The sequence below is a fragment of the Myxine glutinosa genome, chromosome 5, assembly GCF_964187855.1.
Source record: "Myxine glutinosa chromosome 5, kmMyxGlut1.1, whole genome shotgun sequence".
Lineage (NCBI taxonomy): Eukaryota > Metazoa > Chordata > Myxini > Myxiniformes > Myxinidae > Myxine > Myxine glutinosa.
In genome coordinates this window covers 211,170,237-211,194,251 of record NC_136265.1, presented here as the reverse complement: position 1 = coordinate 211,194,251, position 24,015 = coordinate 211,170,237, and the positions used below count along the sequence as shown (strand labels likewise).

General features: G+C 44.1%; 1 protein-coding gene across 1 annotated transcript in view; it reads left to right on the top strand.

Annotated features, from left to right (window-relative positions):
• Positions 1–24,015, top strand: part of LOC137428138 (polycystin-1) — a 211,301-nt gene that overhangs the window by 57,971 nt on the left and 129,315 nt on the right. Inside the window, exons 15-24 of the mRNA XM_068118069.2 lie at positions 6,791–7,004; positions 7,249–7,411; positions 7,616–7,756; positions 8,476–8,620; positions 10,290–10,360; positions 15,166–15,450; positions 16,049–16,352; positions 19,219–19,375; positions 20,583–20,835; positions 21,365–21,557. Of these exons, the coding sequence (XP_067974170.2) occupies positions 6,791–7,004; positions 7,249–7,411; positions 7,616–7,756; positions 8,476–8,620; positions 10,290–10,360; positions 15,166–15,450; positions 16,049–16,352; positions 19,219–19,375; positions 20,583–20,835; positions 21,365–21,557 (1,926 nt within the window). The remainder of the gene's footprint in view (positions 1–6,790; positions 7,005–7,248; positions 7,412–7,615; positions 7,757–8,475; positions 8,621–10,289; positions 10,361–15,165; positions 15,451–16,048; positions 16,353–19,218; positions 19,376–20,582; positions 20,836–21,364; positions 21,558–24,015) is intronic.

Genomic DNA, 24,015 nt, shown 5'->3' with positions numbered 1-24,015 from the left:
GAACTGCGGTCCATTGTGGGTGGCCACAAACATTGCGGTCCATATGGTGTATCGATCCCGGCAGCAAACAGCGAAAGTGCAGGCCCACAACTGCGCAGCCAGCACCTCTCTCTCCTCTCTCTCTACCCCAAAGCCAGATCCTCGGAGGTGGGAGACAAAAGAAGCAGACAAGTGAGTAAGGTGGTAAGGGCGCAAAAGTGCACGCAATGTAAGGTGATGCAAACTGGGGGCACATGGGAACCAGGTGAGACAGGTACGTTCCTATCGTACGCCCCCCCCCCCCACCAGGTAACCTACATGGCCCCTCCCTTACCCCTTACTGTATCCACAAAACACAACACTACCCATAAACATCTACTTTACAAATCAACAAACATCCCTACTGTCTTCCCCGTTCCTCCCATAAACCAAATTCGTCTTCTCTCCCTCCTAACCAATCAAATTTGCCATTTTCAACTCTCATCAAAATTTGCCATCTCCAACTGAACATCAAAATTTGCCATCACCAATTCATCATCAGTCCCTCCTAGGGAGGGAGAGATGGAATCACTCCAATGTCTCATCCACGTCGTGATGCGTCTCACAAATCCACAGCAATCTCATTTCCTGCTACAAACCAAGAAAACACAGGTGTGGAGTCATCATCATCACCACAGGTAAGTGGCTGCGTATGGTGCGACAGGTTCATCAATCCTAACTATTTCCTAAATGACTTTAACAACTTTACACTACCCGGGGTCTTTCTCCGGCCAAACCATTGGCCCTCTTACACTATGGGTTCTAAAAACCAATTCCCATTGGCCAAACTGTGGTGCTCTTCAATTTGGGGTCTCACTCCCCCGATTCATCTCCCGGTGCCCTCGCACAATTTCTGGGCTGTGGCGTGTACCTCTCCCAGCGGGTCTACCCACCTGCACACCTCCACCACTGCAGTTGCCACCCGAGCTTACCTAGCTCCTCACCCTAACCTAACTAACTGGGGCAGGCCCTCTGGCGCTCTCCCCACTCGGTGCCCTCTCTGGCACTGGGCTACCCGATCCACACCCGGGATCCTCAGGCACCCACTCACAACTACCGGCTCCCAGAGCCCACCTGCGGCCTCACCTGGCCGACATCCTCACAGTGGTGGAGTGCCCAACCAACTACACACACTAACAGGCTACACGCCCAGCCATTTCCACAACACTAATGCACCCATCCACAACACCATTCTGCAACCGCACCACAGATGCCAATATCCAACCACAATTTACCTGTACCCTCTACCTAACACTTACACTACCCGCCCCGGGTACTCGTGAAAGGGGTCCACTCTTCCCCCATCCACACCTTCGCACCATGCACACCACTCCGTACCACTTACTCCAACTCTCTCCACACACCTGTATTTGCACACCTGTGCTCTCACACCTGGTGCCACCTGCACCCTTCTCTCCCCAAGCGCATTCGCGCTGATCCACACACTCACTACTCACACACTGCTCCACACACCTGTCCAGTTGCACACCTGTGCAATCACACCTGTTCAATTCTCACACACACGGCATCATCTCAGCTAACTACTCCCTTCTGAAACTTGCGCTTCCCAGTCGTCCCTTTAAACTATTGCGCTCCCTCGTCATTATCATCCACACTAATCTACCTGCGTCCCCACTACAGGTATCAGTCACTAACTAACCTTAACGTTACCTAAGGTCATCTTCTCTAGATCCCTACACACCATATCCTAACCCACCCGGGCTAGTTTTCACTGCCATACACCCCATAAGCTATTGCTCCTTTGCCCCCCGCATGGGAAGGGTGGCAGGGATGCCATCCCACCACATCGGGGGTCTCTCGCTACCAATTCTGCACATCAAATTTCAACAAATCAAAAATTTGCCAATCACTGCCCATCATCTGCCAATCACTACTGCCAATCCCTTGCCAATCATCAAATTTTGTTTTTCTCTAATTGCGGGGCCAAAACACTAACCTCATCACCCAGTCTACTCACTACTGCCTCTCGGTGCGCCAATTCCTGTCCAAAGCCCGGCTTCGTAAAGCCAAGCAATGGATACTGGTTGTTTTGTGCCGGCGGCTGGATGCGTCCGGCATTCGGGGCAGGGACGGGGGCTTACCCGTGCCGAGATCCCACGCACCATCTCGGCACGGAGCCATCCCATGGCTCGATCTCGGCCTGCCGGAATGCCTCACCAAAAAGTGGTCGCCATGACGACCCTTTCTATCGGGCTGCCAGCTCCGCCTAGTGGAGCACGGACGCGGCCGTTCAAAGCGAGGCCCGGCACGCACCGAGGGCCCGATTCGGCCATAAGTCGTTCTACACTCTACCCCGTCTAACGTCGATGCTTCACCTGGACGCTTACACCCCGCAGCCCGTTCCTTGCTCACACATCCAGCCGTTCCCATTCTCCTCGTACCTTTCCTTACACACCTCGGTACACTCATTCCACTCACAGCCTTGGTCACACACCTGACCACCGAACACTGTGGCACACATTCGTTGCTCGCACACCTCACCAATACACCGCTTCGCGCCCCCTCCTCGGTCACCTCCTCTGTGACAATCACAGGTGTGCCCTCATTCGCACACCCAACCACGTGCCTCACCACTAATTCCAGCGTGCATTCCCACTCACGCTCTACCATTCCAGGTGTGCATCCTTCTATTCCAGGTGTACATCCTCGCTCACCTGTCACAACTAACTCACGCTCCATGTCACTCTCACTACTTTCACCTCCATTCCTGACAGCGCACTCACCCTTACTCTTGACAGCGCACTCTTTCCTCGTGCACCTGTCCGTCACACACCTTTCTCGCGCACACTCTCCCGTCACACCCTCTGTAACACTCACCACAGGTGTGCATTCTTCCTTGCCTTTGACAGCGCACTCTTTCCCCATGCACCTGTCCGTCACACACCTTCCTCGCGCACACTCCCGTTACACCCCCTGTAACACTCACCACACCGCGCTTCCACGTGCTTCCTCGCACACGCGCTACGACCGACTCATTCTCGCCAGCACCCTCACTACTCCTTGGCACGCACTTTTTCCTCACACACCCCAGAGTCGGACTTTCTTGCACACCTCCTTTTTCGCACACCAGACCTGTCGCACACTTCACCAATGGCCTCTCACGAACACCCGGGTCCATCTCGACCCCCAAGCTTATTAAATCCCCTGGCGCATCATACGCACGACCATATTGGTCACCACTTACACCGGGTCCTCTTCCTCTTCGCTTCTCCTCCATCACCTGCGAATCCCTCATCCGGTTAACGAGCACATCACGATCCAAACACAGACTTTGGACCAATTCTTTCATCTCCTCTTTTATCTCTTTGTTATCCCCTCTCCGTCGCTTCTTAATTTCGCTCACCCCCTCTTCCACTTCTTTCTGTGTCGCTTTCAACCCTCCTAATACCGCAGTGTTCCTTTGAACCTGCTCCACTAACTCCGTCTGTCCCACCGTCAGCTGCTCCACCTCCTGCGTCAGGTCCTCTATGCCCCCTTGTAACTTTACAGTCCCCTTTCTCACCTCCTTCTCCATGTGCTCCTTACAGTGCCTCACCTCCTCGCGCACTCCTCCGACCTCCTCACTCACTCCTCTTCTGATCTCCTCTCCCTCTACCCCATTTTTCACTCCCTTTATCTGATTCTCCTGGGCAGCCATTCTATTTTCTACCCCCTCTAACCCAGTTTTCACTCCCTCTATCTGATTCTCCTGGGCAGCCATTCTATTTTCTACCCCCTCTAACCCATTTCTCACCTCTTTTATCCCATTGTCTAACCCCTCAAAATTTTTGTCTACCTTCTCACCAGTACCCCTCGCTTCGTCCCTCATTACCCCCATTTGGCCCTCTAATCGCCCACTATCAACCCTCATTTGCTCACTCTGAGCATCCATCCGGTTCCCCATTACCCCCATTTGGCCCTCCAATCGCTCACCCAATCGCTCAATTTGGCTCCCCATACTCATCTGTACAGCTGCCTGTAGCTGCGCAATGAGGGCCTGTATGTCAATCGGCTGCATGTTAAAGCCCGTTGATACAGCGGGCTCGGCTACCGCGCGCTCTTGCGAGGCGCCATTTTGCGTGCCTGCTACCCTCGCTGTTTCGCTCTCCTCATGTCCCTCATGTCCCTCAATTTGGTCCTGGACCGACCCTGCTTCACTCTCCGCTACCGGACCCCAGCCGTCTTGATCCGCCATAGCGCGACTTGCAAAATTCGAGTTTCGTAAAACAAATCCAAATTTTTTTTTTTTTTTCGTTATAATTTCGGCGAGCGCAGTAACCGCGGGACCGCGCTCCGGCTCGATTTTGTCGAGCGCAGTACGCGCTCCGAATCGATTTTCCCTCCCAAAATTTGGGCCTAACTAATTTAGTCCCGGGTCCGAATCTCACTCCTCGACACCAATTGTTACTCTAATAGTACAATTGGTGTTCCAAAATTTGGGCTAAATAAATTTAGTCCCAGGTTCGAATCCAACTCCTGACAACCAATTGTTACAGACACGACTTTGATGTTAAGGTGGGCCGAGCGGAATGGCCGTCGTGTCCGCACAAATTACCCGATTGTACCCGAACGTTGACGAAGCCGCGCTACGCTGGATCAATAAGGAAAAAGAAGACACACGGCTGGGTTATAAAATGACGACACCAGGGATACGGTTCTCAAGACCTCCGGAGGAGATTATATTCGTTACGGAAGGTCAGATTACAGGGACGAGAGGTACAACATAGAAAGACAAGCACTTAGACACAATCTTATATTATTCCCAACAGACGACGGATAAACGGGACAAAGCTGACTCACACGGGGATTGATGGCTAGGAAAGGCAAGGTAGCGATGGCTCCAGGTGCACCTGGGCTCGGGGCAGGATCAACACGGTTCGGTCCAGAGATGCGGGGAGGTCTCGTCGCAGCGCTCAGAGGTGACGTTCTTTCTCAGGCGGGTCTTTCTCAGGCCTCTCCAAACTCAGGCGCATCTGTTTCAGCGCTCGCAGGTCCTTCTTTCTCCAGCTGGGGGCGCATCTCACGTCACATCCGGCGCGTGGCCGCGTATATCCGGCGGGGAGTGACACGCCCTCGGCTCGTTAGCTCCGCCTCGTGGAATCGGCACGTTGCTTCTCATTGGGTGCGTGCGGGGGGTTTACCAGGCTCCGCCCTTGACGAGGAGCTGACAAGGAGCCCCTTCATGGTAACCCCGTGGAGCGCATGGTCTGGAGCGCATCGTCTGGAGCACATTGTCGATGGCGGCGAACCGAGCCGGTGGGAGGACGCACACTCCCCCCCGCGCAGCGCCGTGCCCCTCTGTTGTTGTAGACGGGGAAGAAGATGGGAGGAGGTATGGGAAAGGTCCTAAACTCACTACTGATGCCATATAATCACATTCTGGTGCAACGAAGAGTCATAATTAATGGAGACGAGGCCTTAACTGACATAGAATAAGAATAACTAGGAAGATGTCCGAAAGTTGTCTACGTGTGGTGCGGTGGACCTGGGCACGACATTTAATGGGGGAATAAGGGGAAGGTCGGCTCTACTGATTGTTATTTACATGCAATGGGACTAGGGAATGGGGGATTGGGGAAAGTTGGGGAGTATTGGAGAAAATAGGGGAATATTTACAAGCGGATATGGAGGCCAAATTCCATATTCGCAACAATATATATATATGTGTGTGTGTGTGTGTGTGTGTGTGTGTGTGTGTGTGTGTGTGTATATGTGTGTGTGTGCGAGTGTGTGTGTATGTATGTGTGTGTATGTATGTGTGTATATATATGTGTGTGTGTGTGTGTGTATGTGTATATATGTGTGTATATGTGTGTGTGTATGCTCTTTTTTTGTTTTCTTGTTTTTCTTTTCTTTTTTCTGGGTGATTTCTCAGCCATACTTTGAGCTACGAAGCTGAAATTTGAGCACAATAGTGAACATGTGCTTTGGCAAAACAGTTTTTTTATTTTTTTTATTAATCAATTAATTGATTAATTATTTCATTATTATCGATTTATTAAGTATTTATTTTCTTTCTTATCTGGACAATACATTAGGCACCTTTTGAGATAGGCAGCTGATATGTGGACACAACCATGACAAAGTGATTTGGCTGTAAAGGATATTTTTGATTTATTGATTAATCAATTAATTGATTAATTGTTACATTTTTCGATTAATTATTTAATTAATTTATATTCCAAAAAGTTACAGATTCGGTTGAAATGGTGGTGGTATAGGTATGCTTTTAGCCAATTGATTAATAGTTTAAATTTTTATGATTATTTTAATTTTGAATTATTTATTTTATTTCTTATCTGGGCAAAATCTGAGGCACCTTTTGAGCTCGGAAGCTAATATTTGGAGATGACAGTAACCAAGTGATTTGGCTATAATGGGTATTTTTGATTTATTGATTAATCAATTAATCAATAAATTATTTTTTAAATTTCAATAATTAATTAAGTTTCAAAAAGTTAGAGATGCGGATGAAACGGTGGTGTTTTAGGTATGCTATTAACCAATTGATTAAGAAATTAATTATTTTATGATTACTATTTATTTTTTCAATTACACAATAAATAAGTCAATTATTGTACAGCACTCCCTCCCAATTTTGTCTGCATGTGCAGGATTGTCGCATTGCTGGGCGCCGAAGGTGTCTAAATAATATATCCTCCATGCACTGGATGATATATTATTTAATTATTTGGCATGGGGGTGGTGTACTTTGAATGTATCTGTACTTTTTTCTTCTTTCTTCAGCTGCTTGGCCTCTGTTTGTGCACAGGCTGGACTGATCCCGAGAATCCAGGTGTCCCTCTTGTCTACACTCTTTTGCTCCGGTCCTGCACTGGGTTGGAGACCGTCGGCTGTGAAGAGCAGCTCCTCTACTGCGGCATCAATTCGGAGGCCAGCGGCTTTGCGCCCCTCACTTCTGGGCAACAGTTTTTAGCTGTGATAGTTGAAGATGCATTGGGAGCACGTACACTTGCCCTTGAAGAGTGAGTGCAGTCCAAGCAAGACGAGACACACAGCAGTTTATGTGTTGGTTTTAGCAGTTTTCCAGTATGACTTCCTTCGTATGTCCTTGTACATCTACGGTATCTTCTTCCGGTTCATATTGTTGACTGATTTAAGTTCACTAATAATTTATTCAAACGACCATCAAGTTCATGTTGTAATCAACGGTACATGCTGTGGAAGCCTTGGTGTGCCTAAACAGACGGTGTGTCCCTATAATCGCAGGGGCATCTTTGTTGCACTTCCCAAGAAGCTACAAGAGAATGCAGAGCTTCTGACCACTTGGCTGCAGCAGAAAAGTGAGAGAGTATTTCAGGCACTGGTCCAAAGGGGAGATCCTCAGCATATTACGAGCTATGGAAGTGCCCTCCTCAGCATCTTGAATGTGGTGAGCTTGTGTGATGCTTTCTACAAGAACGATGCAACTAGAATGAAGAGCAATCTCCTTTGTCATGATTTTCAACACTTTGGTTAATACTATCAATCCTCTGAATGCTTGTGACCCCTTGGACGTATTACGATCTTCTACATGGACTTATGAGTCTCAATTATTTGTTGTTTGAATGCACATGCTTCCTGATTGTTTTCATAGGACAGCCAGGGGCAGGAAAGCAAAATCACTGCTGACATACAATTTGCTATACGGAGGAATATTACCCTGGTTTTAACTTCCCTGAGAGCTTCAACCTTGACGGATGTCTGGCAGACAGCAACAGCTCTCAGTGCAGCCTCTGTAAGTTTGATCAGAGACTGCTCTTTTTTCATTGACAGTCAGACGTGTTGTTGTCGCTCACGTGTAACGACGTTCATTTATTTAGGATAAAATTGATTGCGAGTAATAGAGATCTCAAAACACAAAGTATCCTTTTCCAATGAGAGACTATCGATGATGCCGAAGACGTTTCCTGGCTGATTTGGAATTTGGCAAGTGCAACAACACGTGATGACTTGCTCTTTTTGATTTAAGTCCTGAAGAGACTTCACCCCCCTAAAAAGTGGGTACTAGCAGATGAGACTCCAACTCGAGGTTCCCTTTTCAAAGGTGGTGAAATGCATGATGCAACATGGCGATGCACGATATAAATAACCACCTTTAGAGGCCATTTTTCCCCGCAAAGCGGGGGTTGGCCTTTTTCGGGAACCGTGGTTGTTGTTGTTTTTTGGTCCCCTTTTTGAAGCAATGTTTTACGGTCGGATGCCCTTCCTGACGCCAACCCTTTTTGCCACCTTTAACGACAAACAGGGAATTACCAGTGAACTGGTACTCAATTAGCCGACCTCGGAAGGATGACAGGCTGAGTCAACCCCCCTGGCATGATATGCTCTCGCTAAAACTATGCCACAGTTGACTTGCATTTATCGGTCGCTTATCCTACATCGCCAAAATATAATGCGTAAACCCAAGCTCCCACATGTTTTAACGTGGTTCCTTCATTGGTCATCTTTTAACAGGCCTTGCCCGATAAGTTTTCTGATTTGGAATGCCAGGATGAAAGCCTGTCACAGGCCCAAAGAATGGTGGCCTTAGTGGAGGCAGAGGCAGGCGTGGGTGAAGCCACGCCAGACAATGTCGCGTCAAAGCTTTTCACAATAATTGGTAAGCATTGCACACCATACAGTGCAATCAGAAAGACTTCAGACCCCTTCACTTTTTTCACATTTTGTTATGTTGCAGCCTCATGCTGAAATCGTTTAAATTCATTTATTCCTCATCAATCTACACTCAATACCCCATAATGACAAAGAGAAAACAGGATTTTAGAAAGTTTTGCAAATTTAATAAATAAAAAAAACTGAAATATCACATTTACATCAGTATTCAGACCCTTTGCTATGACACTTGAAATTTAGCCCAGGTGCCTCCTATTTCTTTTGATCATCTTTGAGATGTTTCTACACCTTGATTGGATCTACCTGTGGTAAATTTAATTGATTGAACATGATTTGGAAAGGCACACACCTGTCTATATAAGGTCTCACAGCTGACAATGCATATCAGAGCAAAAACCAAGCCATGAGGTCGAAGGAACTGCCTGCAGAGCTCAGAGACCGGATTGTGTCGAGGAACAGATCTGGGGAAGCCTACAAAAAAAAAATTCTGCTGCATTGAAGGTTCCAAAGAGCACAGTGGCCTCCATAATTCTTAAATGGAAGAAGTTTGGAACAACCAGGACTCTCCTCAGCGTGTCCTGGTTGTCCGGAAGACTCTCCTCAGTGAAAGACACATGAAAGGCCGCTTGGAGTTTGCAAAAAAGCACCTAAAGGACTCTCAGACTGTGAGAAACAACATTCTGTGGTCTGATGAAACCAAGATTGAACTGTTTGGCTTCCGTCTGGCCACTCTGCCATAAAGCCCAGATCGATGGAGTGTTGCAGTGAGGGTTGTCCTTCTTTGAAGTTTCTCCCATCTCCACACAGGATCTATGGAGCTCAGCCAGAGTGACCATCGGGTTCTTGGTCACCTCTCTTACCAAAGACCTTTTCCCCGGATTGCTCAGTTTGACCGGGCGGCCAGCTCTAGGACGAGTCCTGGTTGTTCCAAACTTCTTCCATTTAAGAATTATGGAGGCCACTGTGCTCTTGGGAACCTTCAGTGCAGCAGAAATGTGTTTTTGTAGGCTTCCCCAAATATGTGCCTCGACACGATCCTGTCTCTGAGCTCTGCAGGCAGTTCCTTCGACCTCATGGCTTGGTTTTTGCTCTGATATGCATTGTCAGCTGTGAGACCTTATATAGACAGGTGTGTGCCTTTCCAAATCATGTTCAATCAATTAAATTTACCACAAGTGGACTCCAATCAAGGTGTAGAAACATCTCAAAGATGATCAAAAGAAATAGGAGGCACCTGAGCTAAATTTCAAGTGTCATAGCAAAGGGTCTGAATACTTATGTAAATGTGATATTTCAGTTTTTTCTTTTTAATAAATTCGCAAAACTTCCTAAAATCCTGTTTTCTCTTTGTCATTATGGGGTATTGAGTGTAGATTGATGAGCGAAAAAAAGAATTTAAACGATTTCAGCAAAAGGCTGCAACATAACAAAATGTGAAAAAAGTGAAGGGGTCTCAATACTTTCTGAATGCAATGTAGGTATGTCAGATTCACGTGTTGTGACGTGTTTTGGAAATTTTGTGCTGTCATTAGGAATGAGATTTTATTTTTTAAATCCATTGGAGATGTTCACAAAGAAAAATGTATTACCGCAGTTAACCACTTCGTTTGTCATTTTCCTGATAATCTCCCCTCCAACCACTCTTTGTCTCACAGGGCAGGTTCTAAATGCTAACTCCCAGTCCAGCCTTGATCACAATTTTTCTTCATGTTCTTACACAACGCAGGTGAGGCCCAGTAATTTGTTTAGGAAATACTCGAACTGCATGTAATACTGTAGCTTTAATATTGTCGTGTGACTACTCTTTAGTGAACACCGCAGGGTGACACAGATGACCAAACGAGCTTTAACTCTGAGGCGTTCAATTCAATGATGATGGAGAATACGCTCGTGGGGGGAGGCCGAAGAGCTTACCTTCATGGATCCCACTGGCAGTCTTCAAACCTACAATAATTAATTCAACCGACACAGGATTTACAATGTGCAAGAAAATGCCGGCTTTATTGACGAAAGGCCGGGAACAGAATAAAACACAGTAAAACTAAATTCCTAATTGGAGTGCCCCCAACAGACTCAAATACAAACAATGGGAAAAAATAACTGAAAGTAAATGTTATTTTGTGGGCACTTTGTTCCGATCGGCTCTTGAACCTTATCAAGAATCGTCAAAACCCCCTTGTGTCCTTGGCGGCAAAACCGCAGGCTGCACTGCCGTGGGCGCAAACTAGGCCTTGCGCACCCTCGTTCGTCCAGCCACGCTCATCTTCGTCGCCCATGCACAGGAAACCGCAGTTCTCGGTCCGCAGTTCCTCCTCCTCCTCACAATCACGATGAAGATGTCGAACATGACCGTTCACCACCAGATCCAGCAACCGAGAGATACAAAATTGTGGCTGCTGCAAATGAATGTCCCTCGCTCAAGAGCGCACCGTATATGTACCCGTTCCTTAAGAATGTCTGTCCCTCGCTCCGGAGCACCCACCAACACAAGAAAGCCACGAGGAAAGCAAGAGAAGAAGAAAGAGACAAAATGTCGGGACACGACTGTTCGTGACGAATCTCCCTTGCGCAAGAGGAGAAAATGTCGGCCGAGCGTTCCTTTATAGTCAAGGCTCTGACGTCATCTCACGACGTCTCCGTGTCCGCTCCTATCAGCGAGTCCCATCTTGGCAGTCTTTTTGCCAATAAAATCCCGGACCAATCACTGCTCTTCCAGGTGTGGCTTCACGGACCTTTTGTGCCATTGTGCTCACCAGGTCGATGTTATCCACGGTAGTGCTCAATGTTCTGTTTCCGGTTGGTTTTTATTTAGTGTGGTTAATGGGCGATTTCTGTCTAGGTGTCTGTGCTGAATGAATATGTCTAGGTGTCATTCGTTCATTCATTCATTCATTCATTCATGTCTGTGCTGCGTGTGCCATAAGGAACAAATGCAAAATAACAGAGGCCATTACATACAGGGGATTAATTACCCGTAATCCCTCGCTAATTGACATACCCCACCCCTCTCATGGGGACGAAGATAGAAGCTTACCCGACATATGGTCGACACAAATTTCCTACTTATGATACATTGAGGTTTCTTCTTCTTCACGACAGTCGGAGCACACGACATATGCAATTCTACTTGGACTAAGGTATTGCCTACCCCCCACAAACGTAACAATATCATCGGATGATGTGTTACGTGCTCCTCCCCGACCCCCTGGTCACAGGGTACCTCCGAGCCCCGAGAGGAGTCACGGCAGAAAAATGTGTTATTCTGAGTGTCAAAGATCAATGGAGAAGCCACCCAAATTGTTACTCACAAACAAATATTGTATTAAAAAATCACACAAGAATAACAGTACAACAATAATAGCAGTCAAAAGTACAATCAATACATCTTATGATGGTACTATCAGCTAGTATAAGGTAACTCACTGTGCTCCAAGTGAGTGAAAAAAGAACATTCCCCAATGTCTCTATATTCCCGTCTTCAAGCTCAAAGTTGATCCCCTCCAGCGATCGTCAGAGCGATGTCGAATCGAAACCAGAATCCCGTTCAGCTGACGGGCCCCGTCACGCCGCCAAAACTGCACAAAGGCGTACGCGGTTAAAGCAGTGCAAAGAGTCACGTGGCCCAAAGCTGCGTAAAAAGCACACTCAAGGTGACTGTGAAATCCAAAGGCGCTCTCCAGGTATGAACTTTCACGGCTCACAGTCGGCGAGCCGCAAATTAATCCTCAAAAGCCACGGTGCACACACACACATCAGATATGTCTGAAAGCAGTGGAAACGGCTGCCGAAGCAACGAAACCTTGCTCCACGCGCGAAGCGCATGAGTCAAAATGGCCGACGGCCCATACCCGGGTCGAAACGACACGACGATGATTCCTCTGAATCCAACGCCAAACCTGACACGCAGGTTGATCAGTCACAGCGATAATAACTCTGTCGCAGGAATTCCTTTCCCAGGAACCCCGAAAGTTCACTAGCGACTTTCGTTCGACAACGTTCGCCCCGGACCTTGAAGCGACTCGCTTCTTGTCCTACTTCACTCCCTCCGCCCTCTTTCTCTCTTCTTCCTCTTCGTCGTCCGGTTCCCGATCCGGTTTCCTGTTTCTTTTAACATTAACTTTTGAAAATAGAAATATCTATTCCCTTTAAATGACAACAATAATAATACATGGAATCAGAAATATTTACAGTGGATGCAAGCCACCACAACGGAAGTGACGAATCCGTAACAGATGCCACCATGTCGAGAAATTACTCCTTTGCTTCAGTGAAGCTATAAATGTTATGACTTGTATCACAAAGGTCTATGGCCTCGTTGCATAAACCATTCTTAAGGACAGATTTGAGGACTTGAGGATCGGATGTTCTTGTGAGATCGCGTGGCATGTTGAACGGAAAGATGGCGCCGATCAAGAGTGACATGATCTTGAGTGCTCTGTTTATTTTCATTTTTATATCGACTTTTATGAAGTACTCCAGTGGACATCGGTGTTACAGTAAGGTGGAACTGACGCCATGTCACTCGACCAATCGTAAAGGGTGGAAGCGGGGTCGAAGAGGGGATGTTTTGACAATACTGCAGAAGCGGCGTAATCACACACTTCTCTCCAGCATCTTCCTGACTAATGTATGCTCTTTGCATTACAAGATGGATAAGTTGACTTGCCACATCCAAGTTCGGCAAGATTTCCGGAACTGTTCTGCACACATTTTTACCGAAATTTGGCTTGACTCCACTGTATCTGACGCTGTTATCCGGATCCCCGGATTTACACTGCACCGGTCGGATCGTAATTTGGAGGCCATGAATAAAAGGTTATCTAGTGTTATCTAGTCAATGACGTGTGGTATACTAATACAAAGGTGTTATCGCATTCCTGTACCACGGAGCTGGAAACATTGTTCATAAAATGTCGTCCATTTTTTTTCTTCCTCGCGAGATTTCATCACTGGTCTTTGTTGCCGTATACATCCCTCCGGATGACGCTAATGCCACATCTGCCATCAAACAACTCTCTGATATCATTACTATACATGAAAATGTGAATTAAGGGGCACTTTTTTGTGGTAGCGGGAGACTTTAATCATGCCAACCTAAGGAAGGGACTTCCTAAATACTACTACCCACTTCCCTAATCTACCCACTTCTCTAATACTAAAAAAAACTTCCCACATACCTCACTATGTTGAGCCCCTCAGCGAATTAGATCATAATACGATCCACCTAATGACCCACGTACCATCAGAGATTGAAGCAACAAAAGCCAGTGAAACAACTTGTCCCACAGTGGACTCCAACAGCTGTCGAGACCCTACGTGGCTGCTGTGCGTGTTCGGAATGTACTCACGGATAGTACCGACGATTTCGACGAAACTACTGATGTGATCTTGTGTTATCTGAAATTTTGTGAACATATCTGTGTCCCGAAGAAATTGGTGACCATTTCTGGCAATGAAAATCCTTGGTTTAACAAATCATCTATCTGGCCAAAGTTGGTTCAGCGGGAACAGGCATTCCTCAGTGGTGATCATGGTCGGTACAAAGTGCTAAATATGAGACACGGAAGGCAATTGAAGCCATAAATGATCCTTACCAGTGAGAAACTAGAAATGATAAAAAATATTTATTCTTCCAATCCAAAACTACTTTGGCAGGATATTAACGCGATTACGGGGTTCAAACCACGGACCAAAGCTTTGCCTATGGATGATACGACCTGCCAGATCAACACAACGATTTTTATGCCAAATTTGACCGCCATGTTGTTGATGAATGCAAGAAGAGTGGTGATATTCCCCATGTGAATGCAATATATAGCAAGCGTCATTTAAAATTATGTGTTCATACTTTCGGTCGTTTCTTCCTATCTCTAATCTGATTGGTTGCCTGGAATAGCAATGGCTCCTAAGGATTTCCTTAACTTTAAAGGAAATCCTTATCCTTAATTAGGGTTGTTTTTGCAACTGCACTTGAGGAAATCCTTACCTAAGGAATTAGTGTATCTTAAGGAAAATATTTTCTTAAGGTTATGGGAGTTTTATGCAACTGGGCCTATATATTCTTTTTCCTCTCCCTTCCTTTTACTTGTATACTATCACTTCTTCCCATCTCTCTTATCTTATTTCGTCCAAACCACATATCCCTTTTCTCCTTACCATTCCACTTCTTCTTCCATATGCTGCACAAGGCTGCGGGTAGCATCATTGACTAAGGGTGGGGCTGTGCCGCTGATGCAATGCCCTGTGCTGGTTCTGGCAGGAATTTGGGATCTGTTCAGGGTTCCGGCGATAGCAAGAACATGCTTTCCTTGATATACTTCTAATAAAAATATCTTTGGCCTTTCTGCTTCCTCTTGTTCTACATATTTCAAAACCAACATCTCATGCAGATGCTTCCTTTACATGCCCCTTCAGACACAGTTATTCCTTTAATATGCCAAGATGATTTCCACTTATGATGCATTTGCATCCTTTTTTTGAAATGCCTATTTAGTTGTCTGCCATTGAAGTTTCTTATATAATCTTGAACAGGTGCAAACTGCTGTTTCAACACGAGCGTACACGCTGGCAAACCGGCTTCTTCGGGCACTGATGGCGTCACGGGTTCTTGACGAGGAGACGCTGGTATTCCACGTGCCAGCGCTGAATGCTGAGGCTCGTCGTGTTTCTCCCTTGTCCTTGCTTTGTGCCATAGCCAGAACGAACATCTCGGTTGATTCCGCAATGTCTGGTTGCCATTTCTCAATCCCTTCAGCTGCTGTTGAGACTATTGCCATAGAGATGGGGTTTCCAAGCAACCAAAGCAGCCTTGTGCAGGCAAGAGAACTTTCTTTTCATCTCATGTTTTGTTTAATATTTCCAAGTCAGCTCATGCTTATATAAGGTTGCAGGATGACTATTTAAACTTCTAGAGGTTACTTCGCTTTGCCATCTCTCCAACATCCAGAAGTGTATTATAAGAGTTTGGTCATCCAACTTTGTGTCTCAGGGATACTTTGATGTCAAATGATAATAGCTACTTACTGGGGCAACTCCCACTAATAATAAGGCTGATATGAAAAGGAGTGGAAAGTTTTTCCCTTTCCAAAGAATTTCAAAGCCAAAAAAACATGGCTTCTTGTTCCAGTGGCATCTAGAAGCTCACTCACTGCTGGGAAGTATGCGGCACGTGGTGGGGTCCTCATTGTAAGGGACTCCCATCTGTGCTGATTTTGGCTGTTGCAGAAATGGCAATCTTTCATGGTTTGTAGAAAACGTTTTGACCCTTACAATATGATTTTAGAGGAGTTTGTTCAAACCATACATATATAAACCTGCCTTGGTTGACACTTTGTGAAGATACATTATTGATAGTTTATTTTGGTGGTTGACCTCTCCTTAACGACCACAACCTACTGCATACCTCTAACCACAGACTCTTCTTTTCTTTGATGTCAACCCATTTCCTTCGGGATCACGCGTGGATTTCCCCATAACTACAAACGTTGCTTCACTCGAGCTTTACCGACCAGATGGCTTGCCAATTGAAGTTTTGGGCCTATCACTGGATGCTGCCATCTCAGTCACACTGTCTGGCATGGGAGACGATGATGAACAAAATTTTCCCTTGGCAATGGAAGTACTAGACCCTGGTTCGACCAGACGGTTTGCCATACTTACCAACAACAGTGACCCAGCAGCTGGGTTGTTTGTACAAATCAAATATTCATTGCTTGATGGTAAGTTTGATGGGGAAAAATATCATCCTTGGGTAAACTAAGTCATTGAGCTTGAATGATCATTTGTGGTGGTCTTGGGAATTTCTAGATTTTGTTTAGGATAGCATGTAATTATACATTTCCACATATTTTGCGACTATGACAAAAGATATGAGTTGTTAAAGGGCTTTTTTTTGCTCTAAAGTCTGAAATCAGAGAGTTGTTGGGGTTAAATGTAGGACTTCTTGGTCATGCGATCACTAGGGTACATTTGGACAACTCTACTGGATGTTCTTTAGAATGAATGAATGAATGATAGTTTTAAGGCCATTTTCCCCGCTAGATCGGGGGTTAGCCTTGCGGGCACCATGACAATCATGGTTCCCTGTTTGAGGCAATGTTTTTATGGCCGGATGCCCTTCCTGACGCCAAAATTCAGAGAAGAAATATAATTATAATAGAAGTATAATATCAATAGAAATATAATAGAAGTATAATATCAATAGAAATATAACACAAGAAGTAGAAATATAATAGAAGTACCGCTAACATATATATGTATATACAGTCACGTGAAAAAGTAAGTACACCCCAAGTAAAGTTTTGACTTTTTCAACATATTTCAACATACAGCTATTTGATCTTCATTCCAACAATACTGATAGATAAAGGTGATATAATACAACAAATATCATGAAACATTTACATTTTGTAGTCCATTGTATAATTTAAATAAACATAAATGCAAATTTCGCATGCTGTATGTTGAAATATGTTGAAAAAGTCAAAACTTTACTTGGGGTTTACTTACTTTTTCACGTGACTGTATATATATGAAGTATATATATATATAGAAGTATATGTATATGTATATATATATATAGAAGTACCGCCATCTTTTTTGCTCCAAGTCATCTATCACAAACTAAAATACGCAATTTAATGTTTGTCTGTTTGTCTGTCGGACCAAGAAACATTCGGTCATTGCTTATCCAAACACAACCAAACTTGATGGGGGTTAAGGGTCACACGACGGAGGTTTTAGCGATTTAACTTCGCCCGTCACCCCCACCATGCCCCCCTCTCCCTCCCCCACACCCACACCCCAAGGGGGTTTTCCCCACCAAGGGGATTGCATGTTGAGGTGAATAGCTTATCGTGGTGTTTTTCAAGGTGACTTCTAATAAAAGTAATAACAACTCTTGTGATAATAGCACTATATTAATGTTATTACAAAGCGACAGTAATACTAATAATATCCTCCCTTGGACAAACACCACATTAACATTTATAAATCGCTTATCATGGTGTTTTGTGGAAAACCTTCCACACAAGTAAAAAATATTCCAGACCACAAACACGTATGGTTACCTTCTGAATTAGTCACCACTGCTGTTTAACACTAAACTGAAAGAAATTTGGAGGAATTCGAACATCCGTGAGACCATCTATACTTATCGCGTCGACGAATGGAACTGAGTGCAGATCTACTGTAATCTATATTCCCCACAAGGGTTATTAACACGACCCTCCTGTCACTTCTGTGGTGTTTTTCTAAGGCCGCTGCTAATAACAAAAGTAAGAACAATATTGATAATAGCATATTAATATTAATGTAATTACAAAACAATATCCCTTCTCCCCAAGGGGTTTTGTGACTTGCGATATTGCCCCCCCATGCCCCCCCCCCCCTCAATTGTCAGTTGGAAAATTCAGTCAGTTACTTCGGTGATAACTTTAAATATAATAGATTTTACAAGTACTTACAAGTTCATAATATATCTGTGTATGTGTGTTTGTATATGTCCGTCCGTACATGTTTATGTATATGTATGTGTTTATATAGGTGTGTGTGTGTGTGTGTGTGTGTGTGTGTGTGTGTGTGTGTGTGTGTGTGTGTGTGTGTGTATTGTTACTGTGTATTGTTAATGTCCGGCTTCCTTCTTGTGACTACGGTGCAGTAATTGGCCTTTATTTTGATTATGTACTGTTGGAATTTTTGGATCTTCTGCTTCCTTTCTGTTTCTTTTGGATCTTCTGCTTCTACAAGGACCCTTTTGACCCTTTAGACAGCTGAGACTCCTTCAACCTTTGAAGACCCCCGTGACCCTTAATACCCTGAAGACCCTTAAAGGTTCCAAAAACCCAAAATAACCTGAAAACCCAAAAGACTTTTAATACCATTAAAGATCCCGAAGACCCAAAATACCCTAAGACCCGAAGGTCCAAAATAATGTAAATACCCAAAAGATCCAAAAGACCCTAAAGACTAAAAAAAAAACCCAAAAGACCTCGAAATCCCAAAAGACCCTGTAGAGCAAAAATAAAACAAAGGCCCTTGAAGACCGTTGAACACCCAGAAGACCCAAAAGACCTTAAATACTAAAAAGACCCTGAACACCCTTAAAGACTCAAAGAAACAAAGGGCCCCAAAGACCCTTAAATACCCCAAAGACGCAAAAGACCCTGAATACCCAAAAGACTTTGAAGACCCAAAATACCCCAAACACCCTTAAAGACCTGAAGGCACAAAATATCCTGAAGACCCGTAAAGCTGCCGGAGACCCTTAAGTACTTCAAGATACACACTATATTTGGCGGATCCGAGTGGAAGGAGGGCCTCAGATTTGGCGGACCCGAGTACAAGGGGGCCCTGAGATTTGGCGCAAACGAGTACATGGGGTGCCTGAGTTTTGACGGACCTGATTGGGAGGGGGGCCTGAGATTTGGTGGACCCGAGTTGAAGGGGGGCCTGAGATTTGGTGGCCTCAAGTGGAAGGGGGACCTGACTTTTTTTATAATGATGATGTTTTAAAAATAATGTATACCTGTTTTGTTGAAGCAGGTTCAGCAGTAATGCAGGCCCTTTTGTTTTATTGTCCTTCAGATAGCTTGGAGGAGTTAGAAGGTAATGCCCATATACGAGTGACCTTCTACAAGGACCAGTTTGCCACAGAGTCACAAGCATTCCTCACAAAGGTCATAATGCTGAAAGATGTATATGGAAATGATCCTCATGGACACACAACATTCCTGTCTCCAAGGTATGAAGGCCTCACTTGGTCATTTTTTCTTTGCCTTACATTGAAAAAAGTCCTATTTCAAAATAGTGAAATTTCCCACAAACAATCTTGTATCAAATGGAAATTCAGTGAATTTCCCTGTAATTTCCCTTTAAAAATAAACATGTGACATTTGTTTTGGTGGTCTCTGATTGCTAATGTAACAAGTGACGTCATAATTGGTTGCAAATGTAACAAGTGACATCATATTACTTGTGAAAATCAAAGATTGAAGTACATTGGTTTGTATTGTGCGTTATTCTGTCTGTGTGTCTGTTTGTCTGTTTGTCTGTCTGTATGTCAATCACCAACAGGTCCCAATTTTAAACCGGTCTTTTCGAAACTTCACCAAATGGTAGAGTGGTCATGAGGAAGAAGCTTATTGATTTTGAGGTGAAAAGGTCCAAAGATCAACATAGGCCAAAGGTCAACAAGTTTGTGAAACTTCTACAATCCTCAGTTTTCATCCGATTGACTTAAAATTTGAAGAGGATTTACATATCACATCATTGAATTCAACCACCAATTATGTTTGAAGTCAACACAGGCCAAAAGGTCAATATAGGCCAAAGGTCAACAACTTAATGTGGAATTTCTAAAATCCTCAATTTTGAACCGGTTGACTTGAAATTTGAAGAGGATTTGCATATCACATCATTGAATTCAACCACCAATTATTTTTGAAGTCAATGTAGGCCGAAAGGTCAACATAGGCCAAAGGTCAACAACTTAAGGTGGGATTTCTAAAATCCTCAATTTTCATCCGATTGACTTGAAATTTAGAAATTATTTCCATTATCAGATCACTGAATTAAACTACCAATTATTTTGAGGTCTAAAGGTGAAAAGGTCAACATAAGCCAAATTTCTAAAATCGTCATTTGTCATGATTGACTTGAAATTTGAAGAGGATTTGTATATTAGATCGCTGATTTCAACCACCAATTATTTTTGAGGCTAACATAGGCCAAAAGGTCAACATTGGTCAAAGGTCAATAATTCGTTTAGGGATTTCGCAAGTATCGTGCTGTGCATGACATATTTCATGTTGGGATATTATTGAAGTTGCTTTTTTTCTGCTTAATGATGTATTTGTCTTCATATAGAGATGTAAAATAAAATTTTGATAAACCATCACATCAAGTAACTTGCAGAATGGTTAATTTTTTCCTTCTTTCCATTCTCCCAGCCTCAATGACACAACGAAACCTTATTATGCAGACATCAAGAACTGCGATGCAGATGTGACCATCAACGTCTCTGTATTGGTCTACCTGGTACTGTGTCAATACTATGACCAAGAGAGTTTGCAGTGGCGAACAGAGGGGATGGTACCCACCATGGGAACTTCACCTTACCAAGCAGTCTGCCTCACACAACACCTAAGCGTGTTTGGTGCAACTCTCTTGCACCCACACGGAGCAGTCATCATCGTTCCTCCTGTACGTATCTCAGCACGAGTACTTTGCAATTACCGAAATAGTTTATTGAACGTATATTTAAATGAGTGCTCCTTTTGAGAAGGCTTCCATAGTTTTGCAATACTGCAGTGAAATTAATCAGCAATAATAATGGAGCAATTACAACCATTACAGTAAAACATATCCCAGGTTGAGTCAGAATTTTTTCACACTAGCCCCACGCAGGAATTTACTTCCTGTTTCTTAAATATATATATATATATATATGTATACATATAGACATGGGTGAAAGACGAGCCTGGAGTGTTGGGATCGGAGACTCAGACCTGAATCGGGTTTTAAAAATGGGATTACAGTAAATGATGGAGGGGGTGGGGATCACATTGTCATGCAAAAAGGAAATTAGGCATGGTGATGACATGCTGATGTCTAGTTGGCAAGTGAAAATTTTGACCGTAGCAAGACTTGACGTCTGACTTGAGTGTCAACCCAACCCATAATACTTGACTCCAGGTCTATTTTGAGCTGATTGTCACTGTCTGATTGGAAGGTATTGGAGGCCAGATCCCTGGTGGTGGCCATTACATGTGCCGTATTGGGAATCCTGTACGTCTTCTCAGCCATGATTGCCTGGAAGATGGACATCATCGATGTGGCGCGAGTGGGATTCGTTCCTCTGTGTAGTCCTGATGGTTACTACAAATATGAGGTCACGGTGAAGACCGGATGGACTCTGAGTGCTGGTGAGGGTCATTATTTGTATCACACCACAACATAATATCTACACTAAAAGCTGCTCCTGCAAAGCAGTCATTTTTACTTTCGCCACCAAAGGTGGATGGAGGTTATGGTTTCACCCCGGTCTGTTTGTTTGCTTGTTTGCTTGTTTGTGCACATGATATCATAAAAAGTTGTGCACGGATTCAGATGAAATTTGTTGGAGAGGTTGGGTATGTAACACGGACGAAATTATTACATTTCAGTGAAGATCCGCATTCGGATCTGGATTGGATATATTTTTAAAGTGATTCTTGACCATTGAGAGATAGAGCTAAAATCGATATATAGCACGATATCTGAAAAAGTTCTGGACGGATTCGGACGAAACTTGATGTACAGGTTTGTTGTCTGACAAGGACGAATCATTTCGATTTTGATGGAGGCGACTCGTAAGATCATCGAAAGAGGCGACTAAAGGGTTGGCGTCGGGAAGGGCATGCAGCCATAACAAAAACATTGCCTCAAAAAGGGAACCATGATGATTGTCAAGGGTGCCACAAGGCTAACCTTCGCTCTCTCAGGGAAAATGGCCTTAAAAAGGGATTTTTTTTTTTCTTCACCATTGAGGGATCGGGCAAAAAACAATATATACAACGACATCTCAAAATATTCTGGAGTGATTCAGACGAAATTTGGTGGACAGGTTTGGTGTGTGACAAGGACGAACCGATTCCATTTTGGTGAAGATCCGAATCCGGATCCAGATACGAGAGTTTTGAGTGATAGGGCCAAAAACGATATGCAGTCACGTGAAAAAGTAAGTACACCCCATGTAAAGTTTTGACTTTTTCAACATATTTCAACATACAGCTATTTGATCTTCATTTCAACAATATTGAGAGATAAAGGTGATAAAATATAACAAATATCATGAAACATTTACATTTTGTAGTCCATTGTATCATTTAAATAAACAGAAATGCAAATTTCGCAAGTGGAAAAAGTAAGTACACCCCTACATTTATCACTACTTCAAACACCTAAAATTTGAATCAGGTGCAAATGATTAGAACATCATTAGAGAGGATCTTGGAGGAACCTGTCTTATTTAAACCTCAGACATTTAGTTTGGTTTGCTCTTTGTTGTTGAAGTGTGCGGCGTCACCATGCGGAGATCAAAAGAGCTCTCAGAGGCCTTCAGAAAGAAGGTTATAGATGCCTACGAGTCTGGGAAGGGATTTAAAAAGATCTCCAAACAATTTGAAATCAATCATTCGACTGTCCGTAAGATCATCTTTAAGTGGAGAAGATTCAAAACAACTACCAACTTGTTCAGGCCAGGCCGCCCCAGCAAGTTCAGCCTGAGAGCAGACCGCAAGATGCTGAAAGAAGTCTCTAAAAACCCCAGAATGTCATCACGGGACCTACAGGTAGCTCTTGCCACTGTTGATGTCAAAGTGCACGAGTCTACCATTAGAAAGAGGCTGCACAAGTTTGATCTACATGGGAGGTGTGCCAGGAGGAAACCTTTGCTGTCCAGGAAGAACATCAGGGCAAGACTAATGTTTGCCAATGAACATCTCGGCAAAGACCAGCACTTCTGGAACAATGTGCTCTGGACAGATGAGTCAAAGGTAGAGCTATTTGGCCACAGTACCAGAAGACATGTTTGGCGAAAACCAAAGACAGTATTTGACCACAAGAACCTGATACCAACTGTAAAGCATGGTGGTGGAAATATTATGGTTTGGGGCAGCTTTGCTGCATCAGGGCCTGGGCAGCTCACCATCATAGAATCCACTATGAATTCTTCATTGTACCAGAGGGTGCTTGAGGATTATGTGAGGCCATCTGTCGGAAAGTTGAAGCTCAACCGAAGGTGGACCTTGCAACATGACAATGACCTTAAACATACCAGTAAATCCACCAAGGAATGGCTGAAAAGAAACAAATGGAGGGTTCTGGAATGGCCAAGTCAAAGCCCTGATCTAAATCCTATCGAGATGTTGTGGGGGGATTTGAAACGAGCTGTGCATGCAAGAAACCCCTCAAACATTGCACAGCTGAAAGAATTCTGCATGGAGGAGTGGGCAAATATTTCTCCCAGTCGATGTCAGAGACTGGTAGACAGTTATAAGAAACGCCAACTTGAGGTTGTTTCTGACAAAGGGGGCAATACCACCTATTGGAGCCAAGGGTGTATTTACTTTTTCCACATGCAAAATTTGCATTTATGTTTATTTAAATTATACAATGGACTACAAAATGTAAATGTTTCATGATATTTGTTATATTATATCACCTTTATCTCTCAATATTGTTGAAATGAAGATCAAATAGCTGTATGTTGAAATATGTTGAAAAAGTCAAAACTTTACATGGGGTGTACTTACTTTTTCACTTGACTGTATAGCATGATCTTTCAAACAGTTGTGGACGACTTATGATAAAACTTGGTGAATGAGTGGTTAGGTGACAAGA